Genomic DNA, 14,315 nt, shown 5'->3' with positions numbered 1-14,315 from the left:
ACCTAGAGAACAACAATTAGAATTGAATATTTTTATTTGACACTGACATTTCCTATACATTTAGTGGTCTTAGCATTTAGGTGTTTTTGTTTTGAAAATTCTGTTATATGTACCACACAAACACACATTCTGTTCTGCATAGGCCTGAACCCGCTCACATACCAGCCACAGAATGGAGCAACCATCAGCCATCTCTGGTCTACGTGGATGCCATCAAGCTGTATGCCAGAAGTGAAAGAGACATCACCTTGCTGATCTGTCTCACCAGGATATACAGCAACAACACTTGAATGTCATTTGGACTGGATAAGTGTGGTCGGATGGTTACGAGGAGAGGAAAGGAAGCTAGAAAGGAAATGTACCTACAAAGAGTGAGGCAAGTCGTGAGAAATAAGCTGAATAGGAAGAACAAGATGCAGGCTATCAACATGCTCTGCCAGTCATCATGGTCTAAACTGGAGATAGAAGCCACTGCCATCAAGACTTGTCACAATGCATGGAGGATTTCTTGCCAAATCCAGCACTAAACCAGACTGAAACTGAGGCGTGGGTGTGTGTTTTTATATATATATATATATATAAAGTGTGTTTATGGGAATATTTGACCATTCTTCCAGAAGCGCATTTGTGAGGTCAGACATTGATGTTGGACGAGAAGGCCTGGCTCACAGTCTCCGCTCTAATTCATCCCAAAGGTGTTCTATCAGGTTGAGGTCAGGACTCTGTGCAGGCCAGTCAAGATCTTCCACACCAAACTTGCTCATCCATGTCTTTATGGACCTTGCTTTGTGCACTGGTGCGCAGTCATGTTGGAACAGGAAGGGGCCATTCCCAAACTGTTACCACAAAGTTGGGAGCATGAAATTGTCGAAAATCTCATTCTCAAGCATCAACAGTTTTTTACACTGGAATTAAGGGGCCAAGCCTAATTCCTGAAAAAAACTCCACACCATAATCTACCCTCCACCAAACCTTACACTTGGCACAATGCAATCAGACAAGTACCATTCTCCTGGCAACCGCCAAACCCAGACTCGTCCATCGGCTTGCCAGACAGAGAAGCATGATTCATCACTCCAGAGAACACGTCTCCACTGCTTGAGTCCAGTGGCAGCATGCTTTACACCATTGCATCCGACACTTTGCATTGCACTTGGTGACATAAGGCTTGGATGCAGCTGCTCAGCCATGGAAACCCATCCCATGAAGCTCTCTATGCATTGTTCTTGAGCTAATTTGAAGGCTACATGAAGTTTGACTCTGCAGAAAGTTGGTGACCTCTGCACACTATACGCCTCAGCATCCACTGGCCCTGTGCTGTCATTTTACATGGCCTAGTTGCTGTCATTCTGAATCACTTCCACTTTGTTGTAATACCACTGACAGTTGACTGTGGAATATTTAGTAGTGAGGAAATTTCACGACTGGACATGTTGCACAGGTGGCATCCTATCACGGTACCACGCTGGAATTCACTGAGCTCCTTAGAGACCCATTCTTTCACAAATGTTTGTTGAAGCAGTCTGCATGCCTAGGTGCTTGGTTTTATACACCTGTGGCCATGGAAGTGATTGGAACACCTGAATTCAATTATTTGGACAATATAGTGCGCAATTCATCAAGAAGACAAATTTTCTTCTCAAGCCCTATCAAAACAACAGCATCCGATTTTCCCATTTCCATGCATTGCAGAACACGTTTGCATTCACACTTAACAAATACTCTGTAAATTGGTAACTAGACTACTCCAGTCAAAATCTCATCTCACGCGTGCTCCTAAATTAAAACTATTTGCATTTTTAAAGAAGCAAATGCCTTTTAAAACTCGCACATTAAAAAAAAATTGTAGCAAACGGTTTGTCATCAAACGTTTGTCATTTGATTTAACATTTTTGTTTGTTTGTTTCTCAGGCATCTCTAAATTTATAGAGAAATTCATGGGCATCCATTAACAGTCTAATCACCAACAACGGGCCATCTTGTAAAAACACCTTGTCCTTTATTGAGAGGAAAGTAATAAATTAAACAGAAATGTACAATCACTCTGCCACCCCCTCCCCTCCCTCCTCAGTTTGCAAGGCATTTAAGCATGCATATAGATGTCTAAAAGAAACATGTGATACGTGGCATCATTTAAGCAAAAAATGCAAAATAAAAAGAAGTATATATGTATGATCATCCATCTTTACTACTAATAGTACAAATGTGATCTTCAAGATATCCACACATGTAATGTGACTGCAAAATCTCCAAAAATGAAATGTGACGTTAACATATTAAATGATAACTAAGGAAAAGGCTGTGTGTATGTATTACAGTGCTTGTGTAATTTGGATCCCCAGGGACACAAGTGCTTAATATGTTATAGCTTGCATATGAGATGCTGCAGTCTGGCTAAACTTTAATCTATGGAATGCAGAAAGATATTCGTTCAGGTCAACCTGTGAAAGAACACACGTCTGCTTTGTCAAACCTTTTTGTTTTGGACACCACCGTTGGCATTAATAACTGTTGTGCACCCCAATGAAGATGGAAGCATCAGACCTTTATGAAATTGACAGTTCCACCAATCATATAAAGCTTTTTGGGTTTTTTTTAAAATAATGAAACTGATTATATTACTGATTATATTGATTTTGACATTGATTATATTAATTTCGGATCTCAATCTTTGGGGAAAAAAAGGTTCCGTTGAGATTCATCTCTAAAATAATGAATGAAATAATGACATCATTGAATTTGAGTTTGATATAGCATTATACATACTCATATTAAACTGTAAAACCCTTTGGATCAAGCACACCTCTAAAGCATACAATCATACAAACTGTTTTACCAACCAAACGATATGACAAAAGCCCTATCCCTGCACAGAGAGAATATATCTAGCTTTGGAAGAAAAAAAAAACAAAAAATACTACAATTTTCGTTCTAGTATGTGTAAAAATAGCCAAACAAGATCAAAACGTTTTCTCACAAATGTTCTTCCCTTTCTTTTCTTCCTTGTACCCATCCATCCAAATTCAAGAACTTTCTAAGTGGACTCAGTGAAGTCCCTGCAGATACCCCGTACTATGGGTAGCTCCAACTGCTCAAGGCCCGTGAACTCGCGTGTGAAGAAAGTGTGCGTGTCTTTTGGCTCGGACGCCATCGCTCTCAGGTCCTCCATTGGCGCCCAGGCCACACCCACGGAATACACTGTAATTCCTGCAATGGGTCAATATTGACTGTTTACGGTAGTAGTGTTCTAACACTTTAACACTTTATAATTTAATCCCTATTTTAATTACTATAAGGGTTAGACAAAGTTATTGCTTTGTTTTCTATGCTTATCCACACAAAGGGAGAGATTGTATTAGATCGGTTTAGCTACGGCTGATGTTAGCGACTAAATATCTGACGCTACATTGTATCGGTGTTAAATGACGGGTCAAATTTGAAAGGAAACGCATGGTCACTCATGCAAAAGCGCCGTTCCTACATACCGCCCTTTTTTGTTTTTCCGTTACAAACTCGAACTAGCTAGCTAGCTAAAATGCAAATATGTAAATACGCTTTAGAGGCCAATTCTGTAATTTCTCACGAAATGTTATTGTAACGTTAGATCTGCTAACGTTAGCGTCTGCTAAATGCCCTAAATGTAAATGTAATGATGGACTAACTTGTCTTATCTCCTCAGTATATCTAGGCCCAGTGGACGTCCTAAGATTGGTTCAGGACAAATTACTTACCCTCCCTTTGAGCAGCTATTGCTGGCCCTCTGACATCGTCATAGGACTGGCCGTCGGTGATGATGATGAGGAATTTCTTGCCTATGCCCACTGTGCGAGGCTGGAACAGATTCTCCACAGTATAGGTGATGGCATCTCCTGTGGCTGTACCACCGCTCATGTATGGGATATTCTGGATAGCCCTCAAGGCATCATCTTTTCTTGTGTTTTCATTAAACCCAAATTCCAGTCTTTGGTCATAGGTGAACTGGACAGCTCCAACACGTGATCCAATTTCAGAGATGTCAAAGTTGCGAGCAATAGCCATTAGGAGGTTTAGCACCAGTCTGAAATTTGTATCACCAACACTGCTGGAACCATCAATCAGGAAGCCAAGATTAACTGAGTTATAGCATGTCTTGCTGCAGAGCAGCTGGTCAACAGAGCAGACCTTCTGAGCCAGAGGCTTTACAAACTTGTTTGTACTGAACCAGCTGGGCATGGTCATTGTGAAGAAGCCATTGTCTTTGCAGACTGCCTGTTAGACACATGTTAAAAAAAACAAAACACACATATTGTGACCATTTCACCCTAAAGATAAGAACAACTCCAATGTATTCTTACTCCTTAAATTCACCTCGTCTCACTTCAGAGACTTACCTTCTTCATGAAATCCTGATCTCTAACCAGTGCCATCTCCTCAGGGATAGGCTTGGCCACAGTCACCACAAACACATTGACACCAGATTCTCTAGCCATTACAGCTGCATCTTCCAGGTTGTCAGAGGGCCATCCATCAACAAAGGCTACAATAATTCGTGGATGACCTCTTCGCACTCCATAATCAGGATTGAAGAAATTCCTTACTGTATGCAATATTGCCTTGCCTATGCACAAGATAAGAACTCAGATTTGCTTTGCTTTTCTAGTCATGCAAAGAAATCAGCTGGGTTTGGTTGAAGGTTCAGACAGGTTATAGGTGGCCTGATTATGGTAACTGTCATGTATAACACTGTGTTGGATGTGAAGGCGTGTACCTGTGTTGGTGTTGCCCCCTATGTAAGCAGTCTCTTTCAGGGCAAACATCACATCTTTGGGCATACTGTAGTTTCCTAAGTAGAATTCAATCCTAGGTGTCTCACTGGAAAGGTAAACATGACAAACTGTTGCTTTTGGCATAGAAGAAAATCATAGCAGATCATCATATAAATAGAAAGTCTTGCTGTATACCTGGCTTGCACCACTCCCACACGTGGGCCATCTGGTCCAACCTTTAGCATTGCTGCTAATCTACCAATAAAGTTCTTCTGCAGGTTGAAGCGACGATGCCCTATGTGGTAACTGCTGTCGAGGATCAGAGCTATATCCACCTGGCAGTCTGCAACAAGATAAAAGTCCTCACTCTGGTCTCCTCCTAAAAGGTAATGGATAACCATCCCTACACTGGCAGGCCATAATCAAACACACCTCTCTTTTCTGCTGCTGGAGTTTTTTTCAGGTTCTTCTTAACAGTTTTCTTTGCTGAAATGGAAAAACCGGTGTTCAGAACAAGCTAAAAGTGTGAGTAATGTTCTTATTTCCATCTTTTACCTGCTCCAGGTGGTGGGATAGCCGAGCTGCTGGTTTGGCTGGATACTTCCATAGGTGAGCTGATTGTTCCTAAAAAAGAACAAAACATTCACTGGGAGCCTCCATGCTGCTTGTAATTTTCTGTATTACTATCATTTCCCTAAAAATAGCACTTTGTCTGTCTGTCTGTCTGTCTGTTTGTCTGTCTGTCTGTCTGTCTATAACGCACAAGTTTTTTAAATGCCACTTCAGCAAGCACTTCAAGATGTTGAAAAAGATGGTCTGCCTAATGAAGCTTATTGGCAGAATACTGAAATTGTGTAATGTTGACTTACACAGTGTGACTACTTGGAAGAGCTTTTGATACTTTAAAATGTATTGATTGCTGCATAAATCATGGAATTAAAATTAAAGAGTAACTCGGTCCAAACTTTTAACTGGTACTGTGTGTGTGTGTACACAGTATTCTACTTGTACGGCATAGCTTGTTTTTATAAGTAAGCTGATATATTACTTTCCACCCTAACCAACGTGACCCAACTGGTAAAGAGTGCATATCATCCCAGGTGTTCCTACTGCAGAGAATACACATCGCCACCTACTGGCCACAGTGAAAGATGTAGTCCACCGGGACAATTCTTGAGCTTGTATGCCATGTGCGTAAGAGCTGAGGTAGCTAGTCCTGCCTGGTAGTTTATGAACCTCCAGAGGCCCCCCGGAAGCTCCTATAATTCCACTGGAAAAGAGAGATATCTAGTTAATCAGATTTTAAGAAATATAATTTTGCTTATTTTACTATTCTAATTGTTAATCTTAATACAAAATTTGTGATGTAGAAAAGATAATGATAAAAATTGCTTGCATTTAGGCTATGCAAAAAGGCTAAAACAAGCGATGAGGATTTTAGATTCAGAGTCAGAATAGCTCATTGCCTGATAACCTTTCCAACAAGATCATTATAAGCAAAATGCAACTGGTTGCTATAGTCTTTTTAATGTAACTTAACTGGTCTTTGTTGGGTAATTTTTAACCGCCCAATAACCAAAGCACAGTGAAGCAAAATTAGAAAATTGTTCTCTCTGAGGATGCAGTGTCTGAGAAAGACAAAATAATTTACAAATGATTCATGAAGAGTAAAAATTCTGGACCATCTTCTAACTGCACAAGGTTTTACAGAACAAAACAGATATGCTAAGCAGTGTCACTTAGAAATGTCCCAATAACCTTTCACTATTCTGATGTTGTCATTTTGTGTTTGTTTTTTGTTCATTCTATTTATTTATATGAATAAATCCACATTGCACTTTATTTACCTATGCACACCAGCACCACAGATGCTGGAGATTGAGGCATAAACCCCTGAACCAAACACGGACAGTTTCCACAGCGTGCAGTTGGCAGGACAGAGCACCAGCTGAGATATGTCTGGCAGGTCTGCTGCACGAGTCTCACAGGTAATGGGTTTTGGAACTGAGAGACAAATGTCATTATTACTCAAGCATTAAAATGATTGACAAAATGAGAAGGAAATTGACATTTGAAACTACACAGTTTTCATGCATATGAAGTGCAAGCATATTTTATGAAATTGAATGTTGGCTTAATTAAAATATTTATAAAATTTCAATAAACATTTATGTACATGAAAAATACGAAAACATCTAAATTGAAGTGAAATTAGTAGTTTCCATATGGGAGAAGGGTGGAAATGTTGTTTCACTGTTTTATGACTGATAATGAAATGTAGAGACAAACCACTTAATTCATTTCCGAAACTGCTGCATATCAGAGACAGAATGCCTATCAAAAAATAAAATGTAAAGATAAATACATATATGCAAAAATAAAATTTGTGATCTTTATCACTATTTTAATAAATGATAGAGCTAATGATTGCACATCTTTTAAATTGAATATATATATATATAGACCTCAAGCCTACCCAACACATGAAGAACTGCAGACTGCACTGACATGGTTAAAGTAGACATCTACAGAGATACAGAGCAGGATATTCATGCCATAGCAGTCATAGCTAAGAATATTGCCTCAGTAGATTTGTTAACTCCAATTAGTGACAGTTATTGTAAACTGAGCAAAATTATGAGTTTTAAAGTTTAGTATTTGATTTCAAAACATTATTTTAATATTTGGTTTTCAGACAACAGTGAAATTAGATATTGCAGGAAAATTTTAATTCCCAGACAAATCCATCAAAAGCAGTGCCTTTTCAGTGCATACCTCAACTAATCCCACAGAAAGAGGAAAAAAAAGTTTAAATATAAATATTAAAATGGACAAACATTACAATAAATAAAAATGTAGTTAGAAATAAACCAAGCTTACAGATAAGATATAGGAAGGTGTCTCCTTCAGTTTCCTGTCTCAGAAATTTCATAGAGTGAAACAAGTAATTCCTTTGTGGGTAATATTCCAGGATTTTCTGAAAACTCAGGGTAGCACAAGTCCTTTAAATAAGGTCCCTCAAAACCTTAGTGATTTTCTGATGACATCACTGGAGGCGGCTCTTCCAGCTGCACTACCTGAGAAGGGTTTCATGATACCAGGAAAAGCAGTGTTAGATTCATCTGTATTGCCCACACCTTTTAAGTGGAGTATTATGTATTCTATACCCTATGCATAATAAAATTATATTATGTGCTTGTGCATATGTTATTAGTTAATGGTGGACAAAAAATAAGTAGGTGCCTCAAAATCAGGAGTGCAGTAAGAAGTACATTCATCACTGTTTCTAAAATAGAGTGTTCAGGGTTTTAGTGGCTAGATGGCTTCATTGTACAATCCTGAGCTCCAGCAAAACAGGTTAGCAATTCAGGTTAGCAATTTAGGTCTTTCAACACAAGTTTCTTTGAACACAAGATTAAACACGTTTTGCCCCGCTTTTAATACCCATTCAGAACCTTTCGCGTGTGCATGGTTGTAGAACTGTTAATGTTTTTCCCATACAAGCTACTGCAGTTACATTCAATGTAATATTTAAAAAAAAATTTGTGTCTCCGACAAACACACACACACACACACACACACAAATACACACATGTACACAAATGGAAGGTTAAATGTAAAAAAGGAAAAGGATTGTAAAACATTTACAGGGAACAAAAATGAGGAGAAAGAACCTTGACTGAAAGTTTTGTAGTATTGTTGAAGCAAATGGCTAACTTGCGAAAATGATTTGTTGCAGTTCATCATGAGCAGCAACATGACCATTTGTTAACACATTATCTTGGAGAGTTTATTCCCAGTTTACTATTTGTATCAACCCTTGTATAAATCTCTCCACCATTGTATAAACTTTAAATTTATTTCTCTTGATTCAAACATTGAATAGAAGAAGTTCTTCTGTTCACACACAAGATAATCAAGATTTAGGTGTTTTTTTCCCCTCCTAACAATTTTTGGATAATTAAATATTTTATCAAACGGAAATTTCCATGTATAAACCAGGGAGGGGAACAGTAAAATAATAGGTTGCTGTTTACCATGCATCTCCCAGCTTCCTGGTATGTACTAATTAGGTTCAGTGGAAGCTTGTATGAGAATATGGTGTGCGACAAGGTGCTTATTCAAAGAGCCAGATGAAGACCACTCAAAGAATGATACCTGATCCATCTGTTATGGCCTGCATAGAACAACTGCTCATTGTAATGACTGGGAACCCTCCCAGTTTCTCAATTAATGAATATTTCATGGCACAGAAAGTCTGAGGGTAAAGTGGGCTTCAACAACAAAATTCTTGTGAAGGTTGTGATGACAACAGAGCATTCAACCATTTAGACAGTGTGTGGTAGACTGATAACAAGAAGGGTAAGATCGTTTTTTATTATGCACATAAGCTTGGCTAAATTCAAGCTGTAAAGACTCCTGGAGTTAACTTGAGCATGTTACAAAACTCTGGTTTGGCACACGAGTACTCTTGTAACATGAGTAAGTCTTGCATTGAGGTGGACGTTTCATATTAATTATATGACGTTTCATATTAATTACATCTTTTCATATCTAATAGTCCTGGAAAGAATGAATGTATTAATTTGTATTACTTTTCACAATGTATCCATATATACATTTTATATATATATATATATATATATATATATATATATATATATATATATATATATATATATATACATACATACACAAAATATATTAACAATGTTTGTACAATATATGTATGTTTATATACACAGTGTACAATGTATAATATATATATATATTCCCCTATGCACACCTGTTTTTTTCCTCAGTTTGGACAGAGCACTCTCAAACCATTTCACTGCGAGTTATACTGTGTATGACTATGTATGTGACAAATAAACCAAACTTGAAACTTGAAACAATTTAAATAATTATTAAAAGAATGGATTGTGTGATTTTTAATGTTTTTATAGGAACTGCAAGTAAAAGTATTGACGTCATAATTATCAAGAGAAACTTGATGGGAGAAAAATGAACTCCATATTTCACCACTGATGCCTTTAAGTTAATTTTATCTCAGTGACTCAAGGAAAGCATTAAGCCTCATAATTAGATTTTTATGTAATTTGATTTTTTACAGTCCTTGCTCCAGTTCAGGCATGGAATGATCATAAGCAAAAATTTACAAGAGGCTGAAGCTTGTGAGTTCTGTGTATGCCCAAATGAGAGGCTGAGTTTAAGGAGATATGAAACACTTGTTTTTTACTTAGGCCAAAACTGTCACGTGTTGCACAATGTGAGAATTCATGGGAGATCCACTGCTTTCTACAAAGGAATGCAGGATCTTCTGCCTCACTCCATTTAAATAGCATTTGCTGTCTAATACTTCGATGGATGTCTCATTTAGGCAACCATCTTCACCTACACAAATATTATCCCTGGTAATATAATATAACTTGCAGGCCAGATTTCTCTGCTAGGATGAGGAATTTATTTTTCCAAAATAAAAGTTATTTTTCACTCTGCATATCTGAAACAAACAGGATAATACTGGATTTCATTGTTAACAAGGCAGAGTGCAGATATTGTGTATTCCTTTACATGAGAATCCTCTTTATGGCATGTTCTGCATAGGTCAAGCAATGAAAAACCATAGTTGAAGAAAAAAAACACTTAAATGTTAGAAGAGTGATGAGTTTCACCATTCTGAAATGTGCTCATTCCTTCTTTATAAAAATATTGATTTGATATATGACTTAAAGAGGCCTTAAGGTAATGCTGGGCACGTGTGTGTTTGTCAGTCATGTTTGTAACTGCCCTGCTTTGGCATGGAGGTCTCTCAGTACGTCACCATGGCCATCTTCTCCTTCATTATGTGGTCACTTTAATTAAATTTAAAATGCATGATATGTTATTGACATAATAGCTTTTGAATGATAATGTGGAGTTAGCCTAAAAATGTCACAATTCATGTCATCTTTCAACTTAATGTCATAAAGGATTATTCATGAACAAAACATTTGTTCTGTTTAAACCTTAAGTGGTTAGGCCTAATGTTCTCAAGATAGTCCTCAGCCAGTTCACTTTTTTCCTTGCTGCCCTGAACCAGGGGTTTAAGGGACATATTTGTCTGAATGACTGACACTTTTTAACCTCTTTGTTGAAACCCTATATTTTAGTTTGACTGTTATCAAGGTAAATTAAAATTAATTTTTGGCGTCAAATTATTTTATATTGTGTGACATCACCGACTTATCTGTAATTGAGGGAATGGAAACAAATCAAAAGGTGGTAAATAAACCTTTTAAATATTCTTTGATGTGCTTTGCTCCGACTCACTCCACCTCACTGTCCACTCTGAACTTCGAACGGACTCCAGCTTGTATACTAAATGACCTTAGCTATCTGTATTCTTCTCCTTTTAGAACCAAGTGCTGCATTTGGTGTTACAGCAGCAACAAAACTATCATCATTACTCTACCCTAATATCTTGCCTTCATTACCTGAGCCAATGGGTGAATAGTAAAAATGTTCCAAAACTAAATAAAACTGAAATTGTATTAGTGCTCTGTGTGAACAATTAGGTCCTTTGTTACAGATCTGTTGTCTGTCCCAAAACTCAGAATGGTCACAGATAGGGGCAGATCTTTCAGTATCATGGCCCGCAGACTATGGAGATTATGGACATAACCACAATATCTTTGCCACTTTCCCTCAATTCTTTCCTCTTTCAAAACTCTAAACCCCCCCTAACTCTCTTTTCATTCTTCTGCTTATTGACGTTTTTTAAAAAAAATTTTTATAATGCTTCTGTAAAGCAACTTTGGGTATGAGAAAGGCATAATGATAAATTAATTTTAGCATCTGAATTGTAACATTCTGATTGCATTCGGAATAATTCAAAAATCATATTTATAGCACCTGTTAAGAGTCCAAATGAATCACAATTAAGGACAATGTAGCATTTCATATACAGCATGATCATAGAGTTGCTAGCTACTTAAAGCTTGTGGCAGAAGTTGTGTTGCTTGTCTTTTCGGTGTCAAACTCTTCTCAGTATTGTCTAAAATTTGAGAAACTGTTGGGAGTGAAATGTGCAGAGTAAACTAACACCTTGTCCAGGATTCTGTTAAATTTGAATGTCAATCATACCCATTGCGCCGCTGTCACTGTCCATCACAGTACCTGGAAAACTTGAATTTTCAGCTGTGTATGTCCATGCAGAATTTCCTGGGGTAGAATGTGGGATGGTATATGCAGATTTTCAGGGCATAAATATTAATCAGTCAAAAATATTACATAACACTTTTTCTAACTGGGCCACTTTATGACCCGGTTTTGCTAAATGTGCAATTTACATTTGAAAGAGGTTACAAAAGAGTTTGAGGTTCCCAGTATATCAGTTCCATGTACAACAGTATCCTTATTCAACTTTGCCAAGGTAAAAACAGTTTTCCATTCTATGGTCACCTTTAAGAATGCTTTAGAGGGGCATTTTTATCATTTGGCCCCATTGAGGAGCTTTTTAAGGCTGGCCATTTAAGGTCTCACTGCTGTCTCACCTTCTGTGCATTGTTGTTGGCATCTTTGTTATCTTTTCCTTTTGCCATGGAGCTCAGGTTCTCTGGCATTTCCTCCTTAAAGCCATCCGGATGAACCTGGACATCATCAGGCTGGGCCACAGTAGGGTGACTCTCTGAGCTGCACAGGGTCTCAGGCAGCCAAACAGAGCCTGCAGATCCTTCCGGATCTTGAAGTTCATGCCAATATAAATGAAAGGATTGCAGACACTCACTGACTTGGCAATGAGGCTGGCCAGGATATTATTGAGTGTGTGTACTTGGTAGCTCCAGGCAGACCACATGAAGATGACTGCTTATGGGTACCAAGCCAACAAGAAGGCTGCACACACATTACAGGGACACCTGTAGGGCTGAATCAATCAAAGAATTGTGTAATTGTGTAATGTCATGACAACAACAAAAAAATATCCCCAGAGGGCCAGTAACCAAAGGTAAAATATTGAAAGATTCAGAGTTGGGACTAGAAGTGGGTCCAGGCTGAGAGGGTAATGATCTTACTTGTGTTACACTATATCTTTGCCTGTCTCTCACTGACAACATATTTGGCTGCCCTTGTGACTGGAGCTGACAGAGCAGATAACAGACACATGAAATAATAATAATAATAACGAAGTAATAATTTAGTTTTTCTTTTTTTTTCTGAACCTTATATATCTTTGACTAATATTGACATGACATTGAAGAAGAAATGTCTGAATGGCCCAGAGAACCTGGCCTTGGTCCAGTCAGTTTCCAGTCATCATGAAATGTCAGTTTAAATGCAGAACTCAGATTGTCTTGGAATCCTTTATTTCACTGTACCTTTTTTGTTAAACTGTACAAAAAAACTGAAAGCTAGACTTTTATAATTACACCATACCCCTGTAACTGCCCCTACCCAAGAGTGGTGCTACAGCATAGAACAAAGAGAAAAACCAGACCGAAAGCTGTGACAATGCCAACAGTATGCTTGCTGATGTGATGAGCTAAAGGACAAGACCAAACACTTGGATTAGCCTAGTTGCTCTCCAGTGTATGCTGATTTATCTACCATTTGTACAGCCAAATAAGATCTTATTTTCTAACACAAGACTGAAAAACATATCCACCAATTTATTAGACTTAGCACTTGCAGAGGTTCTCAATTTGATGAAAAAACAGCAGTCAACAGTTGTCCACAAATGGAAGAGGAAATTTGGTCATGTCTACGATCTGTTTGAGGACAAAATTCTGGCAAGCTTGGATGGCTGCTGTTGAAAGCCAGAATAGAAAAGCATGGCAAAGTCATGAATTGGGTGTAATACATAGTACACTGTGGTGTATCCATAGAATGAGACAAGACAACCAATGGTGGCACTTTTAAACAAAATCTTAAAATCTCAGTGATGCCAGAGCTATGCATGGTTGGTAAATCAAGAGTATATTTGGCTCTGCTTTTTGTGTCGTTTGATTCTATGTGATCATAGTCAGAACTGTCTAATTAGCAATCATGTTTGGCTGTTTGCAGCAGCTCAAACAGGTTAGCTGGCTTTACTTGTCTCACACTGGCGGACTGGTGGTTCTCTCATGATAGCAGACCTAGCTAGCTTGGTGGGAATTTGCTCTGCACAAACTGTGATGAGAAAAGCAGCATACATTTAATTAAAAGCAAAGAAAAATGTCCACCAGTGGCCTTCACTGACCCCAGTTACCTCGAGCACCTGGACTAAGTTGTGGGAATACAAAGGTCTGAGGACTTGGCCATAATGGGGCATACCATGCAGAAGCCAGCTTCCTTTGATGTAGCCATTGACACTGATTGCTGTGAGCATGTTGATGTTGACGAGGACGAAGAGCAGTATCAAGAATTTATCCATCTGGCCAAGATACAACATTGAGGCTGTAATTGCTCTAACATGTGTCATCACCCACTAACCAGCCCATGAGGAGCAAGCCAGCAAGATTAGAAGATAATTGTACACATGCCTGAATTTTGGAATGAGTTCAAATGATAGTTCCTTCCTTTCCCTCTCTTCATAACAATTTCTATATCATG

The 14,315-nt window shown here is 38.2% G+C and overlaps 1 protein-coding gene across 2 annotated transcripts; it reads right to left on the bottom strand.

The window, feature by feature from the left end:
- Positions 1-1,975: 1,975 nt before the first annotated feature.
- Positions 1,976-12,473, bottom strand: coch (coagulation factor C homolog, cochlin (Limulus polyphemus)). 2 transcript variants are annotated; one of them, XM_081722319.1, is made up of 14 exons: positions 12,281-12,473; positions 11,871-11,948; positions 7,626-7,822; positions 7,222-7,270; positions 7,035-7,079; positions 6,593-6,749; positions 5,882-6,015; positions 5,301-5,369; positions 5,178-5,231; positions 4,941-5,088; positions 4,748-4,851; positions 4,371-4,597; positions 3,732-4,248; positions 1,976-3,207 (listed from the first exon to the last, which is right to left on the bottom strand). In XM_081722319.1, exons 4-14 carry the CDS (start codon positions 7,268-7,270, stop codon positions 3,035-3,037), a joined length of 1,677 nt encoding a protein of 558 aa, XP_081578445.1. In that variant the 5' UTR covers positions 7,626-7,822; positions 11,871-11,948; positions 12,281-12,473; the 3' UTR covers positions 1,976-3,034. The 2 variants fall into 2 exon arrangements, with proteins under 2 accessions (XP_081578445.1, XP_026856107.1); XM_027000306.3 differs by lacking the exons at positions 11,871-11,948; positions 12,281-12,473 and having other exon boundaries at positions 7,626-7,998.
- Between the last annotated feature and the right edge of the window lie 1,842 nt (positions 12,474-14,315).

Source organism: Electrophorus electricus, chromosome 10 (genome assembly GCF_041902795.1).
Source record: "Electrophorus electricus isolate QZ-2024a chromosome 10, ASM4190279v1, whole genome shotgun sequence".
In the NCBI taxonomy this organism is placed as follows: domain Eukaryota; kingdom Metazoa; phylum Chordata; class Actinopteri; order Gymnotiformes; family Gymnotidae; genus Electrophorus; species Electrophorus electricus.
This window is presented reverse-complemented; position numbering and strand designations above follow the sequence as displayed.